The sequence below is a fragment of the Mobula birostris genome, chromosome 10 (assembly GCF_030028105.1).
Source record: "Mobula birostris isolate sMobBir1 chromosome 10, sMobBir1.hap1, whole genome shotgun sequence".
In the NCBI taxonomy this organism is placed as follows: Eukaryota; Metazoa; Chordata; class Chondrichthyes; order Myliobatiformes; family Myliobatidae; genus Mobula; species Mobula birostris.
The window spans coordinates 43,265,686-43,293,123 of NC_092379.1; the positions used below are offsets into that span (position 1 = coordinate 43,265,686).

The 27,438-nt window shown below is 44.3% G+C and overlaps 1 protein-coding gene across 1 annotated transcript in view; it reads right to left on the reverse strand.

Annotated features, from left to right (window-relative positions):
- LOC140203637 (serine/threonine-protein phosphatase 2A 65 kDa regulatory subunit A beta isoform-like) overlaps positions 1-27,438 on the reverse strand; it is an 87,777-nt gene that overhangs the window by 25,484 nt on the left and 34,855 nt on the right. The window contains exons 4-12 of the mRNA XM_072269684.1: positions 24,105-24,195; positions 23,913-24,013; positions 20,286-20,518; positions 18,372-18,519; positions 15,390-15,545; positions 12,070-12,184; positions 9,621-9,691; positions 8,572-8,706; positions 3,846-4,019 (exon numbers count right to left, since the gene is read on the reverse strand). Of these exons, the coding sequence (XP_072125785.1) occupies positions 3,846-4,019; positions 8,572-8,706; positions 9,621-9,691; positions 12,070-12,184; positions 15,390-15,545; positions 18,372-18,519; positions 20,286-20,518; positions 23,913-24,013; positions 24,105-24,195 (1,224 nt within the window). The remainder of the gene's footprint in view (positions 1-3,845; positions 4,020-8,571; positions 8,707-9,620; positions 9,692-12,069; positions 12,185-15,389; positions 15,546-18,371; positions 18,520-20,285; positions 20,519-23,912; positions 24,014-24,104; positions 24,196-27,438) is intronic.

Consider the following 27,438-nt stretch of genomic DNA (forward strand, 5'->3'; position numbering starts at 1 on the left):
TTTTCCAATAATCTGACTAATCAAATCCAGCACCTTCTTCCAGAAGCAGATTATCTGGGGGCACTCGCACATACAATGGAACAGAGACCCCTTTTAGTGATTACATTTAAAGCATGTGTCTGGAATGTTGGGGTTAAAGTGACGAAACCTGACTGGAGTAATGTACTGTCTGGTTATCCGCTTAGAATGAGTGTTCACTGACTGGGTTTGAACGAAGGAACAAGCTTCTGACCACTCTTTTTCTGACAGGTTCTCATGCAAATCAGTTCTCCATGCTTGTAGCATGTTGTTTGATGACTCTTTGCATTTACTTGCAAACAATTTGTATGTAGCCCCCTGGTAAGCCTAGACTCGCTCAGCTCGCTTTCGTCTAGGGGGAGCAGCCTTCAGCCCCGCCAAACGGGGTGATCAGGTCTGTGTGGATGCTGTGTGATGTACCCCACACCGCCAATTAACAGACAGTACGCCATATGCCATTAAATGATTACACTTTATAAGTATTTCTTGGTGATGGGTTAGTAGAAACAAATAGAATAAAGGTGCCAAGTCAGTAACTATCAGTTCGGTGCACACTCGTTGGAGCTCTTACAGAACCGGGTCCCCCTTCCTCCAATCAATGTCCTCTGAACTCCGCCAACCCACGAATGGGACCACCCTCGGTGATCCACCAAACACTCCACACGAGTCTGTCCTCGCCTCCTATCCTCGCCGAAGACCCTGGGCCTCGGACTCCCACTCGGGGTCCGTGCCGTTGCCCAGCTTACAGCATCTCTCTCCTCGCGTCTCCTCTCTCTGTCCCCATCACGCCTTCTGCCCAAAGCCCACGAAAAAGAATAGCTTACAGACACACAAGAAAGAATACCATCTATCCCAATTGGTTAGCAAATGAATACAATTCCCGTATCAGTAATTATAACCCAAACAAGTTGCTATAGAGAACCACTGTCTCAGCAGTTAATAGTACAGAGAAGCCATTTTATTAGCCTTAGCAAGTAACATAAAAGAAGAAACCCTTACATGTATAATTCAGACACTTGTCCCCTAGCTTCAGATAATTTCAGAGTGATGTCTTCTAGGGTAAATAAAGGAGGGAGCTTCAAACTGTAACTTTGCCTGGACATAATAAAACTTTGCAACTAAAGGCATTTAAAAAAGTGTTTTGTTGGAATTCCATATGTGGCCTTGAGTTCTTCAAAAGACATAAATGAATTGCCATTATAAAGACCAGACACCTTAGCTATGCCTCGGGGCGGCCAAGTTTTAAAACTAGGATCCGCTCTGCCGGGCTGGAGCTATCATTACCAAAGATAGGAGTAAACTGGGATAACTGTGATGTCTCACCCATTTCCGCAAGAGCATCGTGCCAAATCATTATTGTATTTTTTAAGAAAGGGATTTTAGATTGTGTGACCAGGTTTTTCTTATTTGCTGAATACATATATAGTTCTAGAGGGATATTGATCAACTGGGATTCCATTGAGACCCAAGGAGGGGAGTGATCCTTAACAAAATAAAACATTCCTGCTCTAATTTGGGCCGCCCAGAAATACCATATAAGATTTGGTAGCTGTAAGCCACCTCTATCATACGGCAGATATAACAGGGAAAGCCTGAGTCTTGGACATCTATTATTCCAGATGAAATTAGAAAAACATTTCTTTAATAAATAAAAGAAAGAGTAAATAAGTACATAGGGATTGGATAATTATGTCTGCGGGCAGGAGCAAGCATGAACAAATTAGGATATAAACACCTGCAATGGTTGATACTTAGGCTTACATACAACATTTTGGACCAGTGGAAATGGTCCAGAAGGGTTATATGGAAACTATTATTACCATTTTTCTTAACAACTAATTCCATTACTTAGCCTAATTGGTTAGATTTACCACAGTACATAATTATCTATTTAAATGTTTATTTTCCTTTTATATCATCTCAATGTGCACTTAAGAATGTATAAATAATTGTAGTTTTATACATATAAAAAAATGGAAAAGGTTATATGTGTGAAAAAAGTACATGATATTTGTGAATTCCTTATCCAAATAAAAATAAAATAAAAAAAAAATAAATAAAAGAAAGATGATGGAGGAGAAAGTGGGATAGATTGGAAAAGGTACAGGAACTTCAGTAAAATTGACATTTTTAGAACGTTTATGCGTCCAATCAAATTTATGAGCAATTTCGTCCATCTGTTTGTAAGTTGAGTAACTGAGTCTGTGAGAGGGTTATAATTAGTTGGGATAATTTTACCAATAGTAGGAGTAATTTTAACACCCAAATAGGTAAACCCTGTTCTGACAAAATTACGTCATCCATGTACAGGGCTATGCGATGTTCTACATCTCCTATAGTTATTCCTGCTATGTTAGCCTGTTTTCAAATTGCCATAGCAAGTGGCGCAATGGCCAGGATAAACAGGAGGGGAGATCCCTGTCTTGTTCCCCGTTGGAGTTTAAAAGATGCCGAAAAAAGCAGGTTAGTTAAAACTTCAGCCTGTGGGTTAGAATACAGAAGCTGTATCTTAGAAATTTTCCCCCTATTCCACTCCACTCTGTCGAAGGCTTTCTCGGCATCCAATGACAGAATAGCGCTATCAGAGCTTCCAGATTTTTCATAAAGTATATTAAGCACTCTTCGAATGTTGTGGAAGCCCTGCCTTCCCTTACAAACCCATTTTGGTCAGGGTGGACCATTTTTGGCAAGGGTGGCTCCAGCCTCCTAACTAATCCCTTACAGAGAATTTTGAGATCATTGTTCAGATGTGAGATTGACCTATAAGATCCACAAAGGGATGGTGGTTTTCCAGGTTTTAACAGTAGTGTGATTGCTGCCATAATAAGAGAGGAGGGAAGGGATCCAGTGTCAAATGACTCCTGATACATATCAAGCAGAGGTGGTATTAGTTTAGTCTTAAAGATTTTATATATTTCAATCGGAATTTCCATTGGGCCCAGGAGTTTTCCCTCCCTTCATGTTAGTTATAGCTGCAGACAATTCTTTAGCCTCTAAGTTAAACTCCAGTGAGGTCAAGGACGTTTCATCTCGGGGTATAAATTGTAACAAGTCGAGAAATTCCTTTTGTATTTGTGGAGCGGAATCTGAATATTCTGAGCTGTACAGATCTTGGTAAAATCTCAAAAAGATATTGTTTATTTCCTCTGCGACAACCGTTGTCACCCCCTCATCTGATTGTATGGAGTTTATTGCCCTTTCTGTTTGTGTCTGTTTGATGTGCAGGCCAAACGTTCACTTATTATCATGTACAACTCTGAGATTTGTCTTCCCCAGATAGCCATGAAACAAAGAAAAAACATGAAAGTCATTGAATGGCATCCTGATCATCAGCCCCCCCCCAAAACCACCCCTCCCTCCACACAGAAAATGGAACAGCAACAACCCCAGCCCACCCCCCACACAAAAACTAACAGAACATTTTACCCCGAAACACCCTCCCCTCGCACAACAAAATGAAAAGAAACAGACAATATAAAAACAGAATATAAAATCCCTAAGTCTGACAAAGTCCGCAGTCCTTAAACAGGGGTCTAAACCTGATTGTCTAAACCAGAGGTTTCCACCCCTACTTGGTTAATGGTCAATTAAAAAAAAGGTTGGGAGCCCCGAGTCTAAAGTAAGACTACCCATGTCAGTGGGCTACAAGTATAATTGTTACTATCGCACATTTGCTTCTGGTGCAAAAGGAAAGAAGATGTTCAAAGTTATTTCCGTCTTTAAACTAAAGTATCAATTTGATATGGGCAATCATTTCCATTCTGCAAATCATCCATATGGAAGCATTGCTAATAGACTATAAAAACATTTTAGAATAAACCACCCACCAGCAGCCCTGCAAGCAGAGGCATGTACTCGATTATCGCAAGGCGCACTCTCCATTTGGCATCTTCTGCTAATTCTACAATGGCTGGCAGGAGAGACTGTGCTAACTGGTGAATTCCAACAACTTCATTCACGCAGTCCAGATTGGAGATAATGTTCAAACGGACCTCAGGGCACTAGGAAGGAAAGGCAATTTTCTGAGTACAGCAAAGGTGAAAAACATTCATACTGCGAACGCTGTCTGACAAACACACTGGCGCTCCCCAGACTCTCTGCTTTCAAAGTATCATCTTGGACATTTATGAAATATTAATCCCACAAAAGAAATATGAATGCCACTTTCACACTTACAGTACTTAGGCACATGCACATCTAGCCAGGGTGCCAAAGACTTTTGCACAGAACTGTACTTGCCAACGTGCAGCGGAGAGCAAGTTTGTAAAACGAAAAGAATAAGGCGATGAAGAAAACAGAATATAAAAACCCTAAATCTGAAAAAGTCCACAGTCCATAAACACAAATGCAGAACCACGATATCATCCTACGCTATCACCGACATTCACCAAAAGAGGGGGACAGGGACACAACTCCCCTCTCCCCGCCCCCTTCCCACTCTCAGTCCACATCAGAGACCCATATCAGACATCTGCGAGGTTTATCATCACTCACAGATGTCAAGAAATTTGATTTTTTTTTGCGGCAGCAGCAGCACAGTGCAGTATATAAGAATTACTACAGGACCGTGCAAAACTCAGACACCCTAGCTATATACACCAGCCTAAGACTTTTGCACAGTACTATACATTATGGTCCAAGTTATGGTCACACGAGCAGTATGCCAGAAATTCGAGAGTCAGTTAGCAGAAGTGAGTGCAGTTGCTTTTATTAAGGAGAAGGTGCTTGGGAAGCTGAAAGTTTTGAAGGTAGTCAAGTCACCTGGACTAGATGGGCTACACCGCAGGGTTCTGAAAGAGGCAGCTGTAGAGATTGGGGAGGCATTAGTAATAATCTTTCAAGAGTCATTAGAATCTGGAATGGTTCCAGAGGACTGGAAATTTCCAAATGTCACTTCACTCTGAAGGGAGGGAGGCAAAAGACATGAAACTATAGGCCCTTCAGCCTGACTTCAGTGGTTGGGAAAATGTTGGGAGTCCATTATTAAGGACGAGGCTCCCAGTACTTGGAGGTGCATGGTTTCCTTAAGGGGAAATTACAGGCAGGATAGAGAAAGGAGGGTCAGTGGATGTTGTTTACTTGGAGTTTGACAAGATGCCGCACATGAGACTCCTTAACAAGTTAAGAGCCCATGGTATTACAGAAGATATCCTAGTAAAGATAGAAGATTGCCTGACTGACGGGAAGCAAAGAGTTGCAAATGAAAGGGGCCTTTTCTGGTTGACTGCAGGTGACCATTAGTGTTCCACAGGGGTCGGTATTGTGACCGTTTCTTTTCAAGCAGATGTCAATGATCTGGACAACGGAATTGATGGCTTGGTGGTCACATTTGTGGATGATACCAAGATAGGTGGAGGGGCAGAGAGTCTGTAGAAGGACTTGATAGATTGGGAGAATAGCAAGGCAGTGGCAGTTGGAATATACTGCACTGACCGAAAGTGTTTCTGGTAGGTAGGATTCCTCAGCCTTGGGCGGCAGCCCGCTTAGGAGAGGGAAAACCCTGATTTTAAACCTCCACTGCCTTGCAGTCATGCCCACCCATGGGAAAGGCTTTGGGGGTAAACCCCTAAGGCAGTTTGATGTTGTTTACAGCTTCACTCCGGCAACCTCTGCGATGACACTGGTGCCGAGCTGTATTGGCGCTTGCCCTTCCCTTCGACAACATGAGTGATGTGGAGAGGGGGAGCCTGCTGCATGGGAAGAGCCGGTCCTTCAAACCTTCCTGCCCAGGAGAGGACACAGTCCACCGGAGGCACAAACCCATCATCCCCGGGATCGAAGGGTGCCTACTACCAGAAACGTATGGCCATGCACTTTGGTAGAAGGAGTAAAGACATGTACTATTTTCCAAATGGGCAGAAAATTCAGAAATCAGACGTGCAAAGGCAATTGGGAGACCTCGTGCAGGGTTCCCTAAACGTTATCTTGCAGGCTGAGTTGGTGGTACGGAAAGAAAATGGAATGTTGGCATTCATTTTGAGAGGACTAGAAAAGATATAAGGGTAACGCTGAAGCTTTATAAGGCATTGGTCAGAACGCAGTTGGGGGTATAGTGAGCAGCTTTGGGCCCTTTATCTAAGATGTGCTGATATTAGAGAGGGTTCACGAGTATGATCCTGGGAATGAAACATACAGGAGGAGTGCTTGACGGCTCCGGCTCTGTCCTCGATGGAGTTCAGACGGGAAGGAAGAGGGGCGAATCTCATTGAAACTTATGGAATATTAAGAGGCCTAGAACAGAGAGGAGGTTTCCTGTGACCAGAGGGCACAGCCTCAGAATAGAGGGACGTCCATTTAGAACAGAGCTGAGAGGAAATTTCTTCAGGAAAGGGCGGTGGATCTGTGGAATCCATCAACGCTGAAGGCTGTGGAGGACGAGTCATTGGGTATACCTAACGTGGAGGGTGACAGGTTCTTGATTAGTCAGGGTGTTAAAGGTTACGGGGGAGAAGGCAGGAGAATGGGGCCGAGAGGGTAATAAGCCAGCCATGATGGAATGGCGAAGCAGACACGATGGGCTGAGTGGCCTAATTCTGTTCCTGAGTCTTAATTTATTGTCCGTTCACTCTCCCTGAGTGCAGGCGAGCTCCTCGGGAGGGCCATGGGAGGAAACAACGGTCATTTTGTGAAAAGCTGCATTTCACAAAAGAAAAACACTTGAATTTCTGCGTTTGAGAAATCTTTCTGCACCTTTGGCATAAATAGATGCAAGGTACTAATTACTATTAAATTATCCAACAGTTCAAATCATGATTCGGCAGGCTTTTTTCTTGATTTCATTTCAAACTAACAAATAATTCAAGGCTTGAATTAACAGCTGCCAATTTGAAGATGTACACTTTGAATCTGTCAGCTGTGCCTGGAAAATCGAGGCATTTCTGACATTTGGGGAATCTTTTCGGGTGTAGCACATGAAGGGAATCAAGTCTGCAGACATTGGAAATCCAGAGCAATTCACCCAAAACGCTGGAGGAACTCAGCAGCTCAGGCAGCATCTATGGGAATGAGTAAACAGTCGGTGTTTCAGGCCGAGGCCTTTTATCGGGACTGTAAAGGGAGGCAGAAGATGCTAGGATATAAAGGTGAGGAGAGGGGAAGGAGGCCAGCTGGAAGGTGTTAGGTGAAGACAGGTGGGTGGGAAAGGTCAATGGCTGGAGAAGAAAGAATCTGAGAGAGGAGAGGAGAAGAGAGTGGACCACAGGAGAGATGGAAGGAGGTGGGGACCCAGGGAGAAGTAATGGACAGGTGAGAAGTAAAAGCTCAGAGTGGGGAATTGAGGAAAGAGAGGAGAGGGGAGAGATTTTTTTTATATTTTTAAAAATAATCTTAATTCTGTAAAAATAATGAAAGAATGCAAATTTCCATATAAATTAAAAAATCCAGAATTTGCACATGCAACAGTTTTGTTTAAGTTCACGCCAAAATAAACAAGGAACTTGATGGATGGAGAAATAACAGCTCCATCACACCATTAACCGATTCATCTTTAATCCAATATGCACTCAGATTACAAACCAGCTCACATCACTGCTTCTAAAGAACGCACTGCACATTTGCTCTTATCTGAAGCTCTCAAACTAAAAGAACAGTTCGAGAGACTCCGGTGGAAGAAACAGTTGTTATTCCATTCATGATTCATAAAAGCATAAGAAATCGGAGCAGGAGTAGGCCATCCGGCCCATCAAGCCTGCCCCGCCATTCAGTAAGATCATGGCTGACCTGTCCATAAACTCAGCTTCATCTACCTGCCTTTTCCCCATAACCCTTAATTCCCCTACTATCTATCCTCTCCAGCCCTTTACCTTTCCCACCCATCACCTGCCTTCAACTCCCCTCCCCTACACACCAACCTTTCCCATCACCTGGTCTACCTATCACCTACCAGCTTGTACTCCCCCCATCCTCCCAACCTTCTTATTCTGGTGCCTTCCCCCTTCCTTTCCAGTCCTGACGAAGGGTGTCAGCCCAAGGGTTCATTCCCCTCCATAGATGCTGCCTGACCTGCTGAGTTCCTCCAGCATTGTGTGTGTGTGTATGTGTGTGTGCACGCGTGTGGCTGTGGATTGCCAGCATCTGCAGAATCTGTGATTATAACACTTTAGAATGCTGGACATCACCGCACAGCTCCAAGCAAACGGCAGTTACAATGTTTGTCAACAGGAAAGAAAGCAGATGAACATGGGCCAACTGCTGTCCCCTTCCAGGAATCGATATCAGTGAGAGTAAAAGCCTAGACACATCAGTCTGTGTTGCAACACGTCCCATTCTGGCACACTTATCCAGATACCTGTATCTTGTGGTGGAGCATGGACTGCTTGTCACCTTCAGCAGATGTACAAGTTCCAGAGATGACAACCAACTTTTTGATCGCCTAATGAACAATAAGCGACCTTTCCTCAGCACTCTGGACTTGACAACAGCTTCCAAACAGCACACAGAAGAAAGCTCTCCATTGGTGTTTGCCTGATTTCGGTAGGCTAATCAAATATTATCCACGATGGCCACCAGTCACGCAAGGGGTATGTTAAAGTTTGTACTTCATGATAAAATTACCTTATCTTTGAGCTGAGCCAAGACCAGGGGAAGCAGGTGCTCAACAGTGCTGTCCTTGCCCAGGATGGTGGACAAGCCCATAATAACAGAGGCCAGAGCTGACTTCACGTGTTGATTGGTGTCAGACACAAGTTCCTGGAAAAGAAACACAAAAAATGATCAAATGAAAACCCAGACAGGTATCTCAGTCAACACGCACAAAATGCTAGAGGAACTCAGCAGGCCAGGCAGCACCTACAGAAACGTCGACTGTACTGTTCCCCATAGAAGCTGCCTGGCCTGCTGAGTCCCTTCAGCATTTTGTGTGTGTTGCTCGGATTTCCAGCATCTGCAGATTTTCTCTTGTTTGTCATTAGATATCTCACTCATGATGCCATCCTGATCCACGTTCTTATGATCCACCTGGTCAGTCATGGATCATTCTTAAATAATTTCTTTTACAGTTTGATATTCTAGTTTATATAAATCATGGAACAGAACCGGCCCCATAACCCACAATGTTATACTTAAATTCCTAATCAAGTGGGCAATCTAATCTACACGATGTCCATATTCTTCCGTTTTCCTCACATTCGTGTGCTTATCTAAACGTCATTAAAAGTCCCCGATATATCTGCCTCTACCATCACTCCAGGCAGCCAACACCATGTTAAAAAACCAGCAACACACACAAGATGCTGGAGGAACTCAGCAGGCCAGGCAGCACCTATGGAGAAAAGGACAGTCGACATTTCAGTCCAAAACCCTTCGGCAGAACTCAGCCCTTTGGGAGAGGGGGAGGGAGCAGGAGAGGGGGATGGGGAGGGAGTGGGAGAGGGGGATGGGACAGGAGAGGAGAATGGGACGGGAGAGGGGGCAAGATGTGACTCGTGCTTGGACACTGAGCTTTTCCAGTTACAAGCAGTTCACACTGATAAATGGTGCCTGAATCCTCGTTTCAGACCCACCCAAAATACTGAGGGACTTTTTCCTGAAGTGAATGAGATGAGTTGCTACATTAATTTTAGATAGACTGTATAACCAGCCAAGAATTTGAGAAGGCATATTACCTTAACATACGGCAAGATGTGACATATTATGACAGTCTCCCTGCAATCTACTGGCAAGTTTTCACAGAAATCTGCAAGATAGAGTACTGCATGTTAGAGAGTTATTCTCAAACAAAACAATGGAGTCAGAGAAAAGTACAGCACAGAAATAGGCCCTTCAGCCCATCTATTCTGTGCCGATCCATTTAAATTGCCTACTCCCATCAACCTGCATCTGGACCATAGCCCTCAATACCACTACCATCTGCGTACCCATCCAAACTTCTCTTAAACGTTGAAATCGAGCTTGCACGCACCACTTGCGCTGGCAGCTCGTTCCACACTCTCACCACAATGATAAATCAATAAAGTTTAACAGATTAAGCAATTGCTGAAAAGCATCTGCCTTAATATTTGTATCTTCTCACAAGATAGTGGCAAGAGAAAACATACATTCTGAAGCACTATTTAAGTCGCACAAGGAAAAGCAAGGCCAGCACCTACAGTGTAAACATCAAGAGTCAGCACAGGTTCAATTTTGGTACATCTGTACATTTTCCCTGGAGTAAACCCCGAGGGAAAAATCCGGAGCCGGATTCTCCGAGGCAATCCTACGTTGAGTTCAACGCTGACTGGCAACTCCTGCGATGCCACTGGTACCAAACTGTATCGGTCTCTGCCGATCCTTCAGATTCATCAGATGTGTGGAGAGGGGGAGCCTGCTACATGGGCAACAGCTTACTCTCCATATCATACTGCCCTGGCTTACGTATCACGTAGACAGCTGCACGTAACATCCATGGTGGACCCTGACCAACGGAGGGCCTCGGGTTAGGCAGTCAGTGGTACAAACGTAAAGAACAGCATTCACTCTTTTTCACAATCTCACAACCTTTCAAGACTCTGCACAAGCAATGAAGTGCAATTTGTAAGGAGCAGCCACCATCGAAACATGAAGTCAAGTGGCACACAATTCCTTTCCATTTGCTGTCATCCAGTTCTGGGATCAGATCAGGATGCCAAAGGGGAGGCATGCTGGCATGCTGTTCTCACTTGGAGAAGTGTCACCTGGATATGTGGTACCACATTAAATAGAGTCATAGAAAAGCACAGCGCAGAAAAGGCCCTTTGGCCCCTCTCGTCCATTCTGAACAATTCAAACTGTCTACTCCCATCTGCTTGCACCAGGTCCATAACACCACCACCACCCCCATATTCCTACTATCCATGTACCTATTCAAACTTCTCTTAAATATTGAAATCAAAACTGCATGGACCACTTGTGCTGGCAGCTCGTTCCACTCTCATGACCCTCTGTGTGAAGAAGTTTCCCCTCATGTTCCCCTTAAGCTTGTCACCTTTCACCCTTAACCCATGACCTCTGGTTGTAGTCCAACCCAATTTCAGTGGAAAAAACCTGCTTGCATTTATCCCATCCATACGCCCCCATAATATTGTACCTCCATCAAATCTCCTCTCAGTCTTCTGCATTCTGAAGAATACAGTCCTAACCTATTCAATCTTTCCTTCTAAGTCAGGTCCTCCAGACCAGGAAACATCCTTGTAAATTTTCTCTGCATTCTTTCAACCTTGTTTACATCTTTCACAGGAGTTCAAAGTTCAGGGGTGTCCAGGGAAGGGGTCGCACCTCTGGTGAAGGGGCTTGTCGTGTCCATTCCGGGGCAGCTCACTCACCTTTGCTCCCCACCGGACACTCATCTCTCCCCTGTGGCTGCAAGCAGCCATTTGCACGTGACAGCAGTCTCATACTCCAGTGAGATTCGGACAAGCCAGTCCCAGCATGCAAAGTCAGCCTCAGCGGACTGGGCGGGTGCGATCTGCAGTAAAGCCCAACGGCCAGGAAGGTGGCTCTGCATCGCGCTGTGGAGAGCGAGGGGCATGAAAAGACACAGAAAGCGTCCTGGTCATCCACTGCAAACAAGAAGACCCCTGTTTCTTCTGGCGCTTGTTCATACCACTGGACCCGGACTTCTGAGGCCAAGAGAGTGGAACTGCCACAGTGCAAAGGCTTTTCCATTTTAAAAACTCTCCCGCACAGGTTTCCTGTCATTGTCAGACAAAATGTGCAACCACCATGCGTACTATACACAACCTTGACATTTGTCTCCTTACAGGCAGCCACAAAGCAAAGGAACCCAACAGAACCCATTAAAGACAGAAAACCATCAATCACACAATGCGCAGGAAAAAAAGACAAATTGTGCAGACAAGAAAAGTAAGCAAATAATGTTCAGGACTGCACTGCAAAATGCCAGGTTGTACAGCTGGATCAAAGGCCTCGTCTCCACTAGGAAAGTTACAGGCACAGATTGCAGTGTCATTGCCCAGAACAAGAGTCTATTAATGAAGTAATTGATAGTTGTTTCTGCTGCCAGAAAGTTGTCACTGTGCTTCACCAACAACATCTTAAACCGGATGGAAAAGACAAGAATGAGAATTCCCAACCAACCTTTAACTTTGTTGGCCCCAGCTGCTCGCACTTCAGCCTCACAATCTTTCAACAGGTTTTGGAAAGCAGGAACCAGATCATTTTCCACAATTTCAGGACCCACGGTTTTCTGAAGCTTTAAAGGCAAGAGAAACCAAATGAGTAACAAAGATAGAGTGGGTTTCAATAGCAGCAATCTGTGCATTAACACGTGAACAGAGGAATCACAAAGACAACACCATCTTTCTTTTCCACGCTCGTGTCGCTGCTGCCATCAGGTAGAAGGTGCAGGAGCCTCAGGACCCTCACCACCAGGTTCAAGAACAGTTACTACCCCTCAATCATCAGGTAGAAGGTACAGGAGCCTCAGGACCCACACCTCCAGGCTCGAGAACAGCTATTACCCCTCAACTATCAGGTAGAAGCTGCAGGAGCCTCAGGACCCACACCACCAGGTTCAAGAACAGTTATTACCCCTCAACCATAAGGATCTTGAACTACAGGGGATCAGTACACTTAATCAATTGAGATGTTCCCACGAGCAATGATCTTACTTTAATTACTCTTTATCTTGTTATTTCATACTCTTGTTATTTATTGCTATTTATTTATATTTGCATTTGTACTTTATCTTTTATTGATCCTGTTTACAGTTACTATTCTATAGAAATTGCTGAGTATGCCCACAGGAAAATGAATCTCAGGGTTTTATGTGGTGACATGTATGTACTCTGAAAATATGAACTTCAAAATTAAAAATCTGAACTATACTTTAGCTACAGACTTCATTGCAAGATTAGTTTATACGTGATCTTGAGCATAGAAAGTGCCTTTTGTGATGGTCTGTCATTAGCAATGATAGCAGAACTTTATAAATACAATAAACTCTGTATCGTTCTAATGCAATTGTTTTCCAATAATGGGTTGGTGCCAATTTCACAAGTGCTCTGGCAACCTTTATCTTGTTCTGGCATATTTCCCCTTCCTTTCCAGTCCTGATGAAAGGTCTTGGCCCAAAACGTCAACTGTTTATTCACTTCCATAGATGCAGCCTGACCTGCTGAGTTCTTCCAGCATTTTTGTGTGTGTTACCTTATATGGAGCTTATTTTTGAACACGGGTTAGTTATCGTATAAAGACAGACAATATAAAGTCTTTGCCTGTTCCAAGGGTAACAATCCTAAGATGACAAAATGGCTGTGTTTTCTGTGTCCTTTTGAACACTGGTCCATCTGTAATTTGCTTTAATTTTCGATCAGGTTTACAGTTTTTAATTATGTAATTTTATCATGGGTGGCAGGGTGGAAATACATCTCTACCAAGAGACATGTAAGGCGTTCCTTCCCTCCGCTAGCCTGCAGGTCACCCTTGGGCAAGGTGTAGCACCTGCTTAGCCAACCCCACCCCCCCAATCAGGGTCACGTGAAGCCATGGGGTAAGAGGAAAGAAACCCAGAGAAATGTTGCCATTGTGTTCACATGTTTATCAATGAGTGGATACCCCATGCTCTGGTAAAGAAATAAATGAGTGGGGAGAAAAAGGGAATGGTCAGATAAATGGTGTCCATTTAGAAGCAGCATTCTTTAGTGTTACCCAGGTAAAACAGCTGTAATGATCTATCCTTGATAGTATATCCACAGATAAACCAGCTGCTTCAGTACAGATTTTACACTCATACAGAACAGAAAGATTTAATCTCAATGCTTTGGGGTGGGACCAGATTTTCCTGGCCTAAAGAGACGGAATTTTAAATTTTTAAAGAAAGGCAAAGTTGAGAAAATATTGTCGTTGATGGCTCTGAATCCGAAAGTATGGTACACAGACAACAACGTGAGCAATTGTAATCAGCTAATTTCTCAGGTCAAAAGAAACAACTAAATAATGTTATTTAATCATTAAATAATGCTTCTTAATTGTTAAATAATGTTAACCTGATTGTTAATGTTTGCAATTAACCTATGTAGGCAATGTGCCTTTATTTTGAGGACTTGTATTACATTGTGGTGAGAAAAGCACGGAGATTTCAGTTGATCCGAGTGTTTTCCCAGGCTGGGAAAGCCTAAGACTAAAGGGCATAGATTTAATTGGAGACACAGAACGCAACAAGCTGTTCCGGCCCTTCAAACTGCACCGCCAGTAACCCACCAACTTGTGCAACAATCTACAATGACCCTTTAACCTACTAACCGGAATGCTTTTGGACTGTGCGAGGAAACCGGAGCACCAGGAGGAAGCCTGAGGCAACAAGTTTTATACTGAGAACAAAGACCATCTGGTTCAAAAAACATAAACACACAGGAGATTCTGCAGATGCTGGAAACTTAACACAAAATACTGGAGGAACTCAGCAGGCCAGGCAGCATCTATGGAAATGAAATAAACAGTCGATGTTTCGGGCCAAGACTGCTCTTCAGGGCTATAAATCTGCCGATGACACAACTATTGTTGGCAGAATTTCAGATGGTGACAAGGGGCCGAAGAGGAGTGAGATAGATCAGCTGGTTGAGTGGTGTGGCAACAATCTGGCACTTTGTCAGTCAGACCAAGGAACTGATTGTGGACCACAGGAGGGTGAAGTTGAATCACCACCTCCCTACACCATACCTGGTTTGTGTGAAGTCAGCAGTGGGAAGGAACCAGCAAAGTCCAGTCCATCAAAATTTTAATTAAATTAATTAATTAATGCCCTACATCACAAAATTTACCACAATGACAGTAAAACCAATGATTGTGGACGTCAGGAAGGGGAAGTCAAGGGAACATACGTCAGTCCTAATCAAGGGGACTGTGGAAAGGGTGAGTAATTTCAAGTTCCTGAGTGTCAAAGTCTCTGAGGATCGTCCTGGCTTTTCAACCTTTCGACTCATTTTTAAACAGAACTGAAGTTCCCCTTAACTTCCTCCAGTCAAAAGTGAAAAATATCAGTGTCATCAACCTGTGCACGTGCTGAATCCCCAGATCCCTGGCACTATGCCAACAAGTTTGTTCTAAACCCCTGTCACAGGATTATCCTTCAGATACACTGAAAAAGATCTGAGCTCAATTCAGACCAACTTTGTTCTATTTCAGATCCATGTTTAAAAACAGGCTAATTAAATGAATCTGGAAAGAAATCTCAGCACCTTTTGGCATGTCAGTCAATTATATTAAAAATACGCAGGTGCTTGATTTAATGATTTTTTAAAACTATATTAGAGGAACTAATCGTGTTTTCATGACTTTTGACAGAATCAGAAGGGATTCCAGCTGGAACAGAAAACTTAAAGACTAGCTTTAAAACATAAATGCACCATATCATCATACCAAAGAGATGCATTTTGTGCTTTAGCAATAACACGTACCTCAGAAAACTTGTCTGCCACCACATAGCGAACACGCCAGGATTCATCGTCCACTGCCTGCCGGAGGGTCGGCATCACCAACGCTTCCAGGTCTTCCTGGGGCAGCAGCTGGGCTATGCTCACACAAGCCTCAACTGCCAACAGCCTCACCGAATCCTGTGAAAAAGATGTTCAAACCGGGTTTGAGCTGGTTCTTCATTAAAAAACAAAATTAATTTCCTGAAGTTAACATTAGGAAGAACTAATCTCATCAAAAAAATCATAAAAATAAATACTGACAATATAACAATTGTTTCCCAGATGATATCCGTTCAGATCACCTAGAAAGTAGCAACAGGTTTCATTACTTTGCAATGTGTGCTGGAATCTTCCCAGGATACAAGTACTGGAATGGAAATTTGGAGTGTATCAACATGCAACCTTTGATGGAAGCATTCCTTGGATTAGTATATTAGCAAATGTCATGACAGTGCAAAAATTTATTGATAAATCAATTTTCTTTCTCCTGCTCTTGAAGCACCATTCTCTGCTGAGTGAATCTCCAAGCTAATCACCCAAGTGGTCACTTTTCACCGTAGGATGTAGGAGCTGAATTAGGCCATTTGGCACATCGAGTCTCCTCTGACATTTCATCATGGTTGATCCATTTCACCTTCAGCCCAATCTCCTGCCTTCTCCCCATATCTCTTCATCGAAACACGGAAATCTACAGCACTTTACAGGCCATCCGGCCCCAAAGTTGTGCAGACCAAGTAACCTACTCGAGAAACTGCCTAGAATTTCCCTACCGCATAGCCCTCTATTTTCCTAAGCTCCATGTACCTATCTAAGAGTCTCTTAAAAAACCCTGTATCCATCTCTACCACCTTTGTTGTCAGTGCATTCCACACACCCACCACTCTCTAGGTGAGAAACTTACCTCTGATGTCCCCCTTATACCTACTTTCAAGCACCTTAAAACTATGCCCCCTCATGTTAGCCATTTCAGTCCTGGGAAAAAGTCTCCGGCTATCCACACGATTAATACCTCTTATCATCTTACACGCTTCAACCAGGTCACTTCTCATGCCCTGACTAATCAAGAATCTATCAACCTCTCTGCCCTGAATATACCCAATGACTTCTCCTCTGTGACAATGAATTCCACAGATTCTCTGGATAAGGAAATCCTTCCTCATCTCCATTCTAAATGGACAAACCTCTGCTCTGAGATTGCTTCCTCTGGTCTTAGGCTGTCCCACCATAAAAAACATCCTCCCCATATCCACTCTAGAGGCCTTTTAGTATTTGACAGGTTACAATGAGATCCCTCCCCCTCATTCTTCTGAATTCAAATGACTACAGGAACAGAGCCATCGAATGCTCCTTGAACGACAAGCCTTTCAATCCTGGACCTTTCAATCACTTTCGTGACCCTCCGTTGAACCCACTCCTGTCTTGGCAAACCCTTTGTTAGATAAGGGGCCCAAAACTACCTTCAATATTCCAAGTGAAGCCTTATAAAATGTGAACATTACATGCTTGTTTTGATACGCTAGCCATCATTGGTGGGGTCTGAACCTGGAGCAAGTGTGAACATCTCCTTGGCTACAGATGTGAAGGTTTATTTCCAGGAGTCACTGGACAGTAACCAGAAGAGAAGCTTACTCAACACCAAGGAGCACACGTCCAACCGTTAACCAGAAGCTAGGTGAGGGTCAAAGTGTCCATCCCAGCTCCCCTTCAGCGTACCATTTCTGTACGACTCTGGCTCCTTAGTACACGAGGATACTGCGGACTGCGTCAAGCCTTTTGCCCGGGATACTTTAGGTTGGAGGAATATGAAAGGACACACACTGATTAAACAGTTCGCTCTTCAGGCAAAAGCCTCAAGATAACCACCTTCTTGGAGGAGCATCTCCAGCTGGAGTAGTGGAATGGTGTAATCATGCCAATAGATTGACAGGCACTGCTTCCATCTGCTGTGGACAAAGGAAGTTTATAAAGCAGGGGCTCCCAACCTGGGGCCCCTCGGTTGATGGTAGGGGGTCGATGGCGTAAAAGAGGGTTGTGAACCCCGGTTACAAAGGTGAACAGATGGTGCAGACTACGACAACAGAAACTTTGCAAGCAGGAAGTGGCATTAACAAGGCGTAGCATATTGAGTACATGGACGTATTAACCGGATGCAACTCAGTTCTTTGCCACGGACACACCATCCGTACTAATCTTTCCCACCTCCAGCTCATCCATACAGTAAAATGCAAGCGGTAATGTGGGGTGGGGGGGGGGGGAATTGCTCCAGTGAGCGGAATGACAGACAGCCTGTGACCGGAACGAGCCAAGTGCTCTCCGTTATTTCACACACTGCCATGACGTGTGGGATACAGAGGCTCCTCAGTACAAGCAATTGATACACATGTGACATAAAGCCAAGGTGACAGCAGCAGCTTCAGCAAGATAAATCATGACAAGCCATGGGGAATAAGATCACCTTTCTTCACTATAATCCACGCTTCCTTCATCCACGTCACCTGCATTCCCACCCCACAAGCCTTTCCAGCGCAGCAGTGTCTGTAGCCCCCACCACCCACAATAGACTCCTAGACTAATCTCAATCCTCCGCTATCTGCAAGAGGTCTCTGCCACTAATCACACCCCACTTTCCCCACCCCACCCTTCAGGGTTCCACGCCACTCATTCATCCTTGTCGCTCTCCCCGAAAGCAAGACAAGGTCTACAGTCGCCCATATGCCTCCGTTGAGGGCTGCAAACAGTTCTTGCAGGCGAAGCGGTGCTTTCCTCTCGGGGCTATTCGCTGTATCTGGAGCTCCTGCCGTGGCCTCCTCGACATCGGAGGACCAACACAGATGGGGTTGGGGGGGCGGCTTCTTCAACGAGCACCTTCTCTGGTTCCGCTGCGACAGCCGGGGTATCCCAATGGCCACCCACTTCAATTCGACTTCCCGCTGCCACCCCAGTGTCTGCTCTACAACTACATACCTGCTCATCAGAAGCCAGGGAAGTGAAGAGGGGTATAATGTCACTTTTCAAAAACTCCAGCTCCACAACCTTTGCAAATTCACCCAACTTTGATGCTGCTGCCTGGCGGACCACTGGTGTGTCATCTGAGCACAAGCTGTGGAAAAGTCTGCAGAAAAAATAAAATTAAAGGTCACATAGGAGTAGTCGCCCATTGATGCAGAACTTAACAATTCGCAAGCAGAAATACAAGCACTAAAAATTGACATTTTTGCAATTAATGTTTCTAAATCAGAAGCTACTAAAATATTTTGCTAAACCCATCATCATTATGTGCTGTGTCATATGCTATGGGTGGTCACGGTCTTTCCATGACCCTGATTGTTCTCCGTAAAGTTTTCTACAGAAGTGGTTTGTCATTTCCGCCTTCTGGGCAGTGTGTGTCTGTACAAGGTGGGTGACCCCCAGCCCATTATCAATGCACTTCAGAAACTGTCTACCTGGCGTCAGGTGTCGCATAACCGGGACTTGTGATCTGCACCGGCTGCTCATCCACCACCTGACCCCATGGCTTCACCTGACCCTGATCGGGGCGGGGGCGGTCGGGAGGGGTCGATGGTATCGAAGCAGGAGCTACACCTTGCCCAAGGGTGGCCTGCAGACCAGCAGAAGGAAGCCTTACACCTCCTTTGGTAGAGACGCATCTCCACCACACCACCCAAAAATCCAATATTTGTGGTATTCAGATTTTATCCTGAGAAATACTTCAAGATAGCAACAGAATATAGAAATTTACTGCACATTACAGGCCCTTCAGCCCACAATGTTGTGCTGACCACGTAACCTACTCTAGAAGCTGCCTAGAATTTCCCCACCATACAGCCCTCTCTTTTTCTGAAACAACTGACTGTGTCTGAAAGTTTACACAAATGACACCACAAAAAATTTTAATTCAGGGAGTAAAGCGGCTGGAAGTGAACCCCAGATGTGGGACTCCTGCACTTGGAGCAGAACAGAGCCATTGGTTGTGGACTGCAGGGGCACACAGTTACCAAAGCAACCTTCTCGTCCGACAAAACTCAAACACCTCCGAACAAGTGAAATCCTCTGCGCGCCAGATTAATCAAAATGGCCCTGAAGCAGAGCAACAGGCTTGACAAGACACGGCTCTCAAAAAGAGCACGCCTTTGTAAATGACAAGGCCACTTCAACCCCACAGCCGAGAGTAAGCGATGAGCACCACTCCACTATGATGCGCCTCGGCTTTTGCTCCTTCCTCACTAAAAACACACAAAAAACCTTCAGTTTATGTCATTAAAAACAAAAATGCCGCACTTTCTGTGCTATTTTGGGCTGATTATTCTCTAAACTAGAAACTTCTACCCACTCAGTTAAAACAAGGTCCTGTCCACCATGGTGGCAGCATCTTATCGCCAATAAAACCAAATTATACTGAAATTGGGTGGCAGGAAGGAAATACGTCCCTGCCAAAGGAGGTGTAAGGCACTCCTTCCCTCCACTAGCCTGCAGGTCACCGTAGGGCAAGGTGTAGCACCCACTTAGCCTCCCCGATCAGGGCTACCTGAAGCCGTGGGAGCAGGTGGTGGACGGTTGTATGAGCAGCAGGTGCAGATCTCAACTCCTGACACTGACACCAGGCAGACAGTCTCTGAAGCATATTGATAATGGGCTGGGGGTCACCCGTCTTGTAAAGACACACGCTGCCCAGAAAGAAGGCAATGGCAAACCACTTGTGTAGAAAACTTCGCCAAGAACAATCCTGTCCACGGAAAGACCCACGATCGCCCACACCATACGACACGGTACATAATGAGCGATACTACAGGATGTAGATTTTCTACGATAATACTGTAATATTCCTAGCCAACTTCAATCATGTTCATCTCCAGCATTCCAAGGGAGGAAAGTACTTACTGACGCAGCTCGGTCTTTACACAGCTGGATACCCGAGGGTAGCAGACACTGAAAAGGCTGCATGCCGAAGTCCTGGACGTGAACCAGTCACCACAAGTCAGGCGCTTGACCAGTGGCACAAAGTGGACTTCTAGGTCTGCAGGAGAGTGCTCGTGGGAGATGGCTCGCAGTGAATCGATGGCTTTATCTCGTACTACCGATTTTTCCACCGTTGCCAGGTTCTCCAAGGGAGGCTGATTAGTGGGAAAGAATTAAACTGAAACACATCTTCGTTTTACTCTACTTCTAGGAAACACAATATTTAGAAACAATCTTTAAGATAAATTCTTACATTGCTGAGAATTAGGAATTCTCATAAAGAAAATGAGACAGAGAAACATTTAAAGGCAGAAGAATATAGAGCCGTGCTGGAGGACAAAACACAAACTACCAAAAACTGTATAAATCAAAGGACATATTTTCTCAATCACAGAAATTCCCAAGGTTCCTAACCAGAAAACTCTGTACTAATATTAAATGGAAATTACACTGACACATTCCTAATTACCAGTAATTACTATTTCATCTTCAAATTAAGTACCAATAATTGTTCATCCTATGAGGTTTTAATATGCAAATAAACATGAAGCTGCCTGTCAGAATAATTTTGCCAAAGTTTGAGGGAAGTCCATGGTCATCCACTTCGTTAGAAGAAATAAAAGTGTAAAATACTTTCTAAATTGGGAGAAAATTCAAGAATCCGAGGTGCAAAGGGACTTGGGAGTCCTCGTGCAGCATTCACTAAAGGTTAACTTGCAGGCTGAGGAAGGCAAATGCAATGTTAGCAGTCATTTCGAGAGGACTAGAATATAAAAGCAGGGATGTAATGTTAAGGTTTTATAATGTATTGGTGAGGCATCATTTAGAGTATTATGAGGAGATTTGGGCCCCTCATCTAAGAAAGGAGGTGCTGACAGTGTGCAGAGTTTCAAGGAGATTCACAAAAATAATACTGGGAATGAAAGGCTTGTCACGTGAGGAGCCTTTGATGGCTCTGGGCCTGTACTCGCTGGAGTTCAGAAGAATGAGAAGAGACCTCATTGAAACCTATCAAATGTTGGAAGGTCTGAATAGAGTGGATGTGGAGAGGATGTTTCCTATGGCAGGGGAGTCTAAGGCTAGAGGGCACAGCCCCAGAATAGAGGGATATGCTTTTAGAATGAAAATGATGAGGAATTTCTTCAGCCAGAGGGTGGTGAATATGTGGAATTCTGTGCCACAGGTGGCTGTGGCGGACAAGTCATTGGGTATATTTAAGGCAGAGATTGATAGGTTCTTGATAGGTTCATGGCATCAAAGGTTACTGGGAGAAGACTGGGGAGTGGGGCAGAGGAGGCGAAAAAAGGATCAGCCATGATTGAAAGACAAATTGATAAGACTCTTGATTAATCGCAGCATGGAAGGATACAGGGAGAAGGCAGGAGATTGGGGCTGAGAGGGGAAAATGGATCGATGGGCCAAATAGCCTAACTCTGCACCTATATCTTATATAACTATTCAAACAACAACTGTGCCCACGTTTCAGTTTAGAATTGCAGGCATCACAGGGGCTCCGAGAAAACGTTTCTGAATTGCTATTTTCTATAATACAAAGCCACGCCATCTCAGCGTTCTTCAAGAAACACTGCTAAAAGTTTGTGATATTTTATATACAGCCCCCACCCACACATGAGCAAATTGGATTCCTTACGTAAATGCTTTAAGAATTCTCTGCCTGTACTCGCAGGTAATTTTACACAAAAAGAAAACATTTTTGAAAGGAGTATCAATACAAAAGAACGTACACACTCTATACGCAACATACTGACGCTGGAATGTCTAATTTGAAACCACTGCAATCAATAAAGTAAAACATGGAATAGTAAAGTACAGAAACAGGCCATTCGGCCCACAATGTTGTGCTGAACCAGCTAAAAAGAAAATCAAAAACCACCAAGAACTAATCCCTCCTACCTACACAATGTCCATCTCCCTCCATCTTTTTCATACCCATGCGCCTATCCAAAAGTCTCTGAAAAGTCTCTACCATCATACCAGTCAATGTATTCCAGGCATCCACCACTCTGATGGTAAAAAAAACTTACCCCTCACATCCCCCTTGAACCTACCTACCCACTCTCACCTTTAATGCATACCTCTGGTATTAGACATTTAAATCCTGGGAAACAGATACTCCTCTTTACTTAATCTATGCACATGCTCCTCATAATCTTACAAACCTCTAGCAGATCTCCCCTCGGCCTCCAGCGCTTCAGAGAAAACAACATAAGTTTATCCAGCTCTCATGATCACACGTCCTCTAAACCAGGCAACATTCTGGCGAACCTCTTCCGCATCGACCCCAAAGCCCCAACATCTTTCCTATAGTGGGACAATCAGAACTGCATGCAATACTCCAGACGTGGCCCACCCAGAGTCTGATAAGGTTGCAGCACTTCCTCTAAAGCAGGCAGCATCCTGGTTAAACCTCATTGATCGAGCTACTTTGGTGGTTTCATAAATTGATTTCATTGTTTTAATTCTGAATTGTCCTATGATGAACTGATCACTGAAAATCATTTCAATTTGATCTATGCCCTGTAATAGCCTGAGGCCCTCGTTATTTAATTTCAGAATCTTGTTCCCCATTACGGGTATTTAAAAACAATACAAGTATGTTATTTTAAATAAATATTTAATGCATAGGACCATTGCATCTGGGCATTAAAATCTGTGTTTTGTTTCCCCCAGTTGGGCTCATGTTGAACGTATATTTGGTCAATACAGAGCAGAGGTTTCAGTGTTCGGGGGACGGTATCAGTCCGTGTATGTTTTCCAACAGGCTGCGTGGGTGAACCTGGATCAGGGGTAGAGTAACTACACTTCACTGTAGCAATTCTCAATGATACACCCCTCCAATATTTCAACCAGGTCCTGAAGAAGGGTCTCGGCCAGAAACATCGACCGCTTACTCTTTTCCACAGACGCTGCCTGAGCTGCTGAGTTCCTCCAGCGTTTTGTGAGAGTTGATTTGGATTTCCAGCATCTGCAGACTTTCTCGTGCCTACAAATATGTTGGGGTGGCACAAAGCCTCATCTGCCTCAAAGATTTTATTGCAAACAATAAAAGCAGAGAGGGTTCTGTATGTGTCCGTTTACCCCTCATTCATGCAACCCATCATAACAAAGAAAGATTACAGGGCCATTGCCGGGTTTGGAGGACCTGAGTTATATGGAAAGATTGAATATGTTAGGACTTCTTTTTATCTTGGAACATAGAAGATTGCAAAGAGATATGACAGAAGGAGACAAGATTACGAGGGGTTTAGATAGGGTAAATGCAAGCAGTCATTGTCCACTGAGGTTGGATGAGACTGCAGCTAGAGGTCATGGGTTAAGGGTGAAAGGTGAAATGTTTAAGGGGAACATGTGCTGAACTTTTCTATGACTCATTATAAAGTCACTTACTTTATCATTGCCTGTGGAACCCTGCTGCTTTGAGAATCATCTTCTGGAAATTAACCTTTATTAAGACAGTAATACCACTTCAATGGCATTAACCGCGTGTCTGTCTTGTGCAGTGCTTTGTAAATGTACGACCGCTCTTACCAGCAAACAGTGAACATACTCCGGTCCGCCAACGAGCACCGTGAAGCTCCCTAGTTGCTCCGCTAATGCCAGCAGTGCCTCGTCTTCATCGAAAATGGTGTCTGCATCTAGATGAGAAATCAGTGGCAAGGTGACTCTGAGAGGCGATTGTTCAAACCGAAGCAGCCCAACCACACGCAGCTTTGTACCTACCAGTCAGAAGTGGGAGCAGCTCATTCCGGGTATGCTCTACCCCCAAGGCCAAGGCAATTGTGGACAGTTGCTTTATGTTGTTCAACCGTGACTGGGGAAAGGAAAGAAATGAAATTGATCAATGCCATCCAACCCTGAACAGAATTCTGGAAAAAAAAAGATATTACTGGCCACTCCACTGGGCACCGCACAATATTATTCTCGTCAGCACAAGTCCCGAGCCCAGTCATTAAATGGTTTCTCTTTCTACAGATGCCGAGCCTCTGCTTTGGTCATCCATTTCCAAGAATACAGGACCATAATTCACTGAAAGTGGTGCCATGGGTAGATATGGTCATGAAGAAAGCTTCTGGCACCTTGGGCTTCATAAATCAAGGTAAGTTTGGATGTTATGTTGAAATTCTATAAGACAGTAGTAAGACCTAATTTGGAGTGTCATGTGCACTTTCAGCTGCCTACCCACAGGAAAGATGTCAGTAAAGTTGAAAGAGTACAGAGAAGGTTTAGAAGGATGGTGCCAGGACTGGAGGACCTAAGTTATGAGGGAAGATTGAATAGGTTAGGCCCTTATTGCTTGGAACATAGAAGATTGAGAGGAGATTTGACAGAGGTATGAAGGATCTAGGGTAAATGCAAGCAGATTTTTGCCACTTAGGTTGGGTGGGACTACAACCAGAGGCCATGGTTTAAGAGTGAAAGGTGAGAGGTTTAAGGGGAACATGAGGGGGGAATTTCTTCACTCAGAAGGTGGTGAGAGTGTGGAATGAGCTACATACTTTTCAAAAACTTGTGAACGTCAGAAGCAATATAGCAATGCAAAGGGCCTTAAGAATAAGTTGAGGGTGATATGAAGGATCTTCCAGCAATGGAACAGAAACAAAAAGAATAAAGCTAGATCAAGTCCTTTGAATAACCATATACTTAATTTCCTCAACAGTTTTCCAAATTAAACGATGAATATTGTGGATAGCAAATTGATTTTGGAGTAGTATATACAGACAACTTTCTTATTGCCCTAATCAAAGACTGGCAGGACAGTCAAGGTAAGAAGGTATAACAATAATCTTACCTCTAGTTTTTTACTGAGTCTGGCCTCCTGTGCCTTCAATCTCTCCTCCTGATACTTTTCATGCACTTCCTTCAATTTGTCTACACTAGATCTCTTGGCAGATGCTGTCCCTGTTAGGGATGCAATCAAATCAAAGTTATAATAGGTAGTAGCTTCCAATTCAACCAATTCTTTATCATTCAAAATATACACCTCAGCAGGGAGAAATCAACTAACAATTTTACTTAGTTTCTATTCATTTATTGCTACCTGAAGCTTAAGTTTCCAATTAAAATCTATCTGATTCAACGCAGTAATAGCTGCCAGAATTAATTGGAAACTCTCACATACCATTTTGTTTTGTTTATCACACATGTACTGAGAGCCCCAGTCTTAGAACACATACCAACTAACACATGTAGGGTTCTTGGTAATGTTAACTGCTAAGGCTAATGAAATGGCGTCTCTGTAATGCTAACTGCTGATGTAATAGTTTCTCTGTAGCTGCGATATTTGGGTTTTAACTACAGATAACAGGGAACTAACCAAATGAGAGACACATTATTCTATCTTGTTTGTCTGGGAACCGAGCTTTTGTGGTTTTTCGGTCGAGGCGAGTGAGGAGGTAGAACGAGTGCGGGGAGTGCTCGGTGATCACCGGACGGAGTCTACGGGAATTCGAGGGTCCAGCGGTTGGCAACGTTTCGGCGGAGGTCATTGAGGAGGAACACCGGAGGCGTGAGCTCCAAAGATTTTTGTGCACAAACTGTTAACTTTAACAAGAGCGGCGTCTTTGTCTTTTATATTTGGTTTCTCTACTAACCACACAACAAAATAAGGGTTATAAAGGCCATGTGTCAGTTTGCCATCACCGTGAAGGCCGACGAAAAGGAAAGGGCGGATTGAGCAGTGGATCATTTGGGGGCTTCTGATGATGCCCTACCTCCAGTTTACTGTAACCTGACTGCTCTGAAGAGCAAGCAGCTGCCGGAATTGAGTTCTGGAGGAGTGGCAGCTGCTCAGTGAGGTGATCCGGGCACTGGCACTATCTGGTATGTATTTGGAAAGGGGGATATGGCGCAGGCGGAGAAGACAAAACCAGCTTCAGTACCTCCATTACTGAGAGAATAGCCTCGTTTGAAGTTAAAGAACCAAATTTTATACCGGTCATGTCAGCCCCGGACCGACCTCGGCGTTGCCAGCTGGTTCTGCCTGAGAAGTATCGGAGCATTGCGTTGAGTTCACTTCATGATGATCCTGGACATTTGGGGGTGGAAAAGACCTATGGTTTTTCTGGCCCTGAATGAAGTTGGAGGTTGAAGAGTACTGCAAGTCGTGCATTCGCTGCATACGCTGGAAGACACTGCCTGTGCAGGCAGCTTCTCTGTCATACCTGCAGAGTGCAGGGCTCCTGGACCTGGTGTGTATGGATTTCCTGTCTATAGAACCCGATGCCAGCAACACGGCCAGTGTCTTAGTCATCACGGACCACTACACTGGATATGCTCAGGCTTTTCCTATCAAGGACCAGAAGGCGACTACGGTGGCAAAAGTGTTATGGGAGAAGTATTTCATGCATTATGGCCTTCCCCAGGCGGATACATAGCGACCAGGGATGGGACTTCGAGAGTAGACTCATCTACGAGTTACTGGGCATGCTGGGAGTTGAGAAATTGAGGACCATGCCCTATCACCTGCAGGGCAATCCCCAGCCTGAGAGGTTTAAGCTTGGGACCCTGGAGATCAGCAAGGAGAGCAGGTGGAGTTAACATATCGGGCATCTGGTTCACTGCACCCGAAATGAAGCTACTGCGTGCACGCCATATGCAGGAAGCCAAGGCGTTACTAGTGAAGGCTTGAAACATGGATTGTCCCATATAACTGCTGAAAAGGCATGTTTAATTGGGGCCCATGCAACTGTCCGAGGCTTCACCTTTAGTTTGGAGAAAGTGGGAGAAACCTAAGTCAAACTTGAGAGTAAGAACTAGTTCTACCAGGTGAGGAAAGATGGTGATGAAGGGGAACTGATGAGGTCTGTTGTCTAGAAAGAAGCAGAACATTAAGGACTTCCTGGAAGGGGATGAAAATGTATAAACACTAAACCCATAGTGAAAATAAAGTGATCTGGGCCAAGTAACTGAAAGTGATTGAAGTGATGGAGAGATTGCAGACCAGATAATGTTCTAAGTGTCGGTTGCCAGAAAAACATTGGCAAGAACTGGAGGAAGAACACTTCCTACTTCTTTTTAAAATTAGGACTACATTATCTGTTACATTGATAAAACC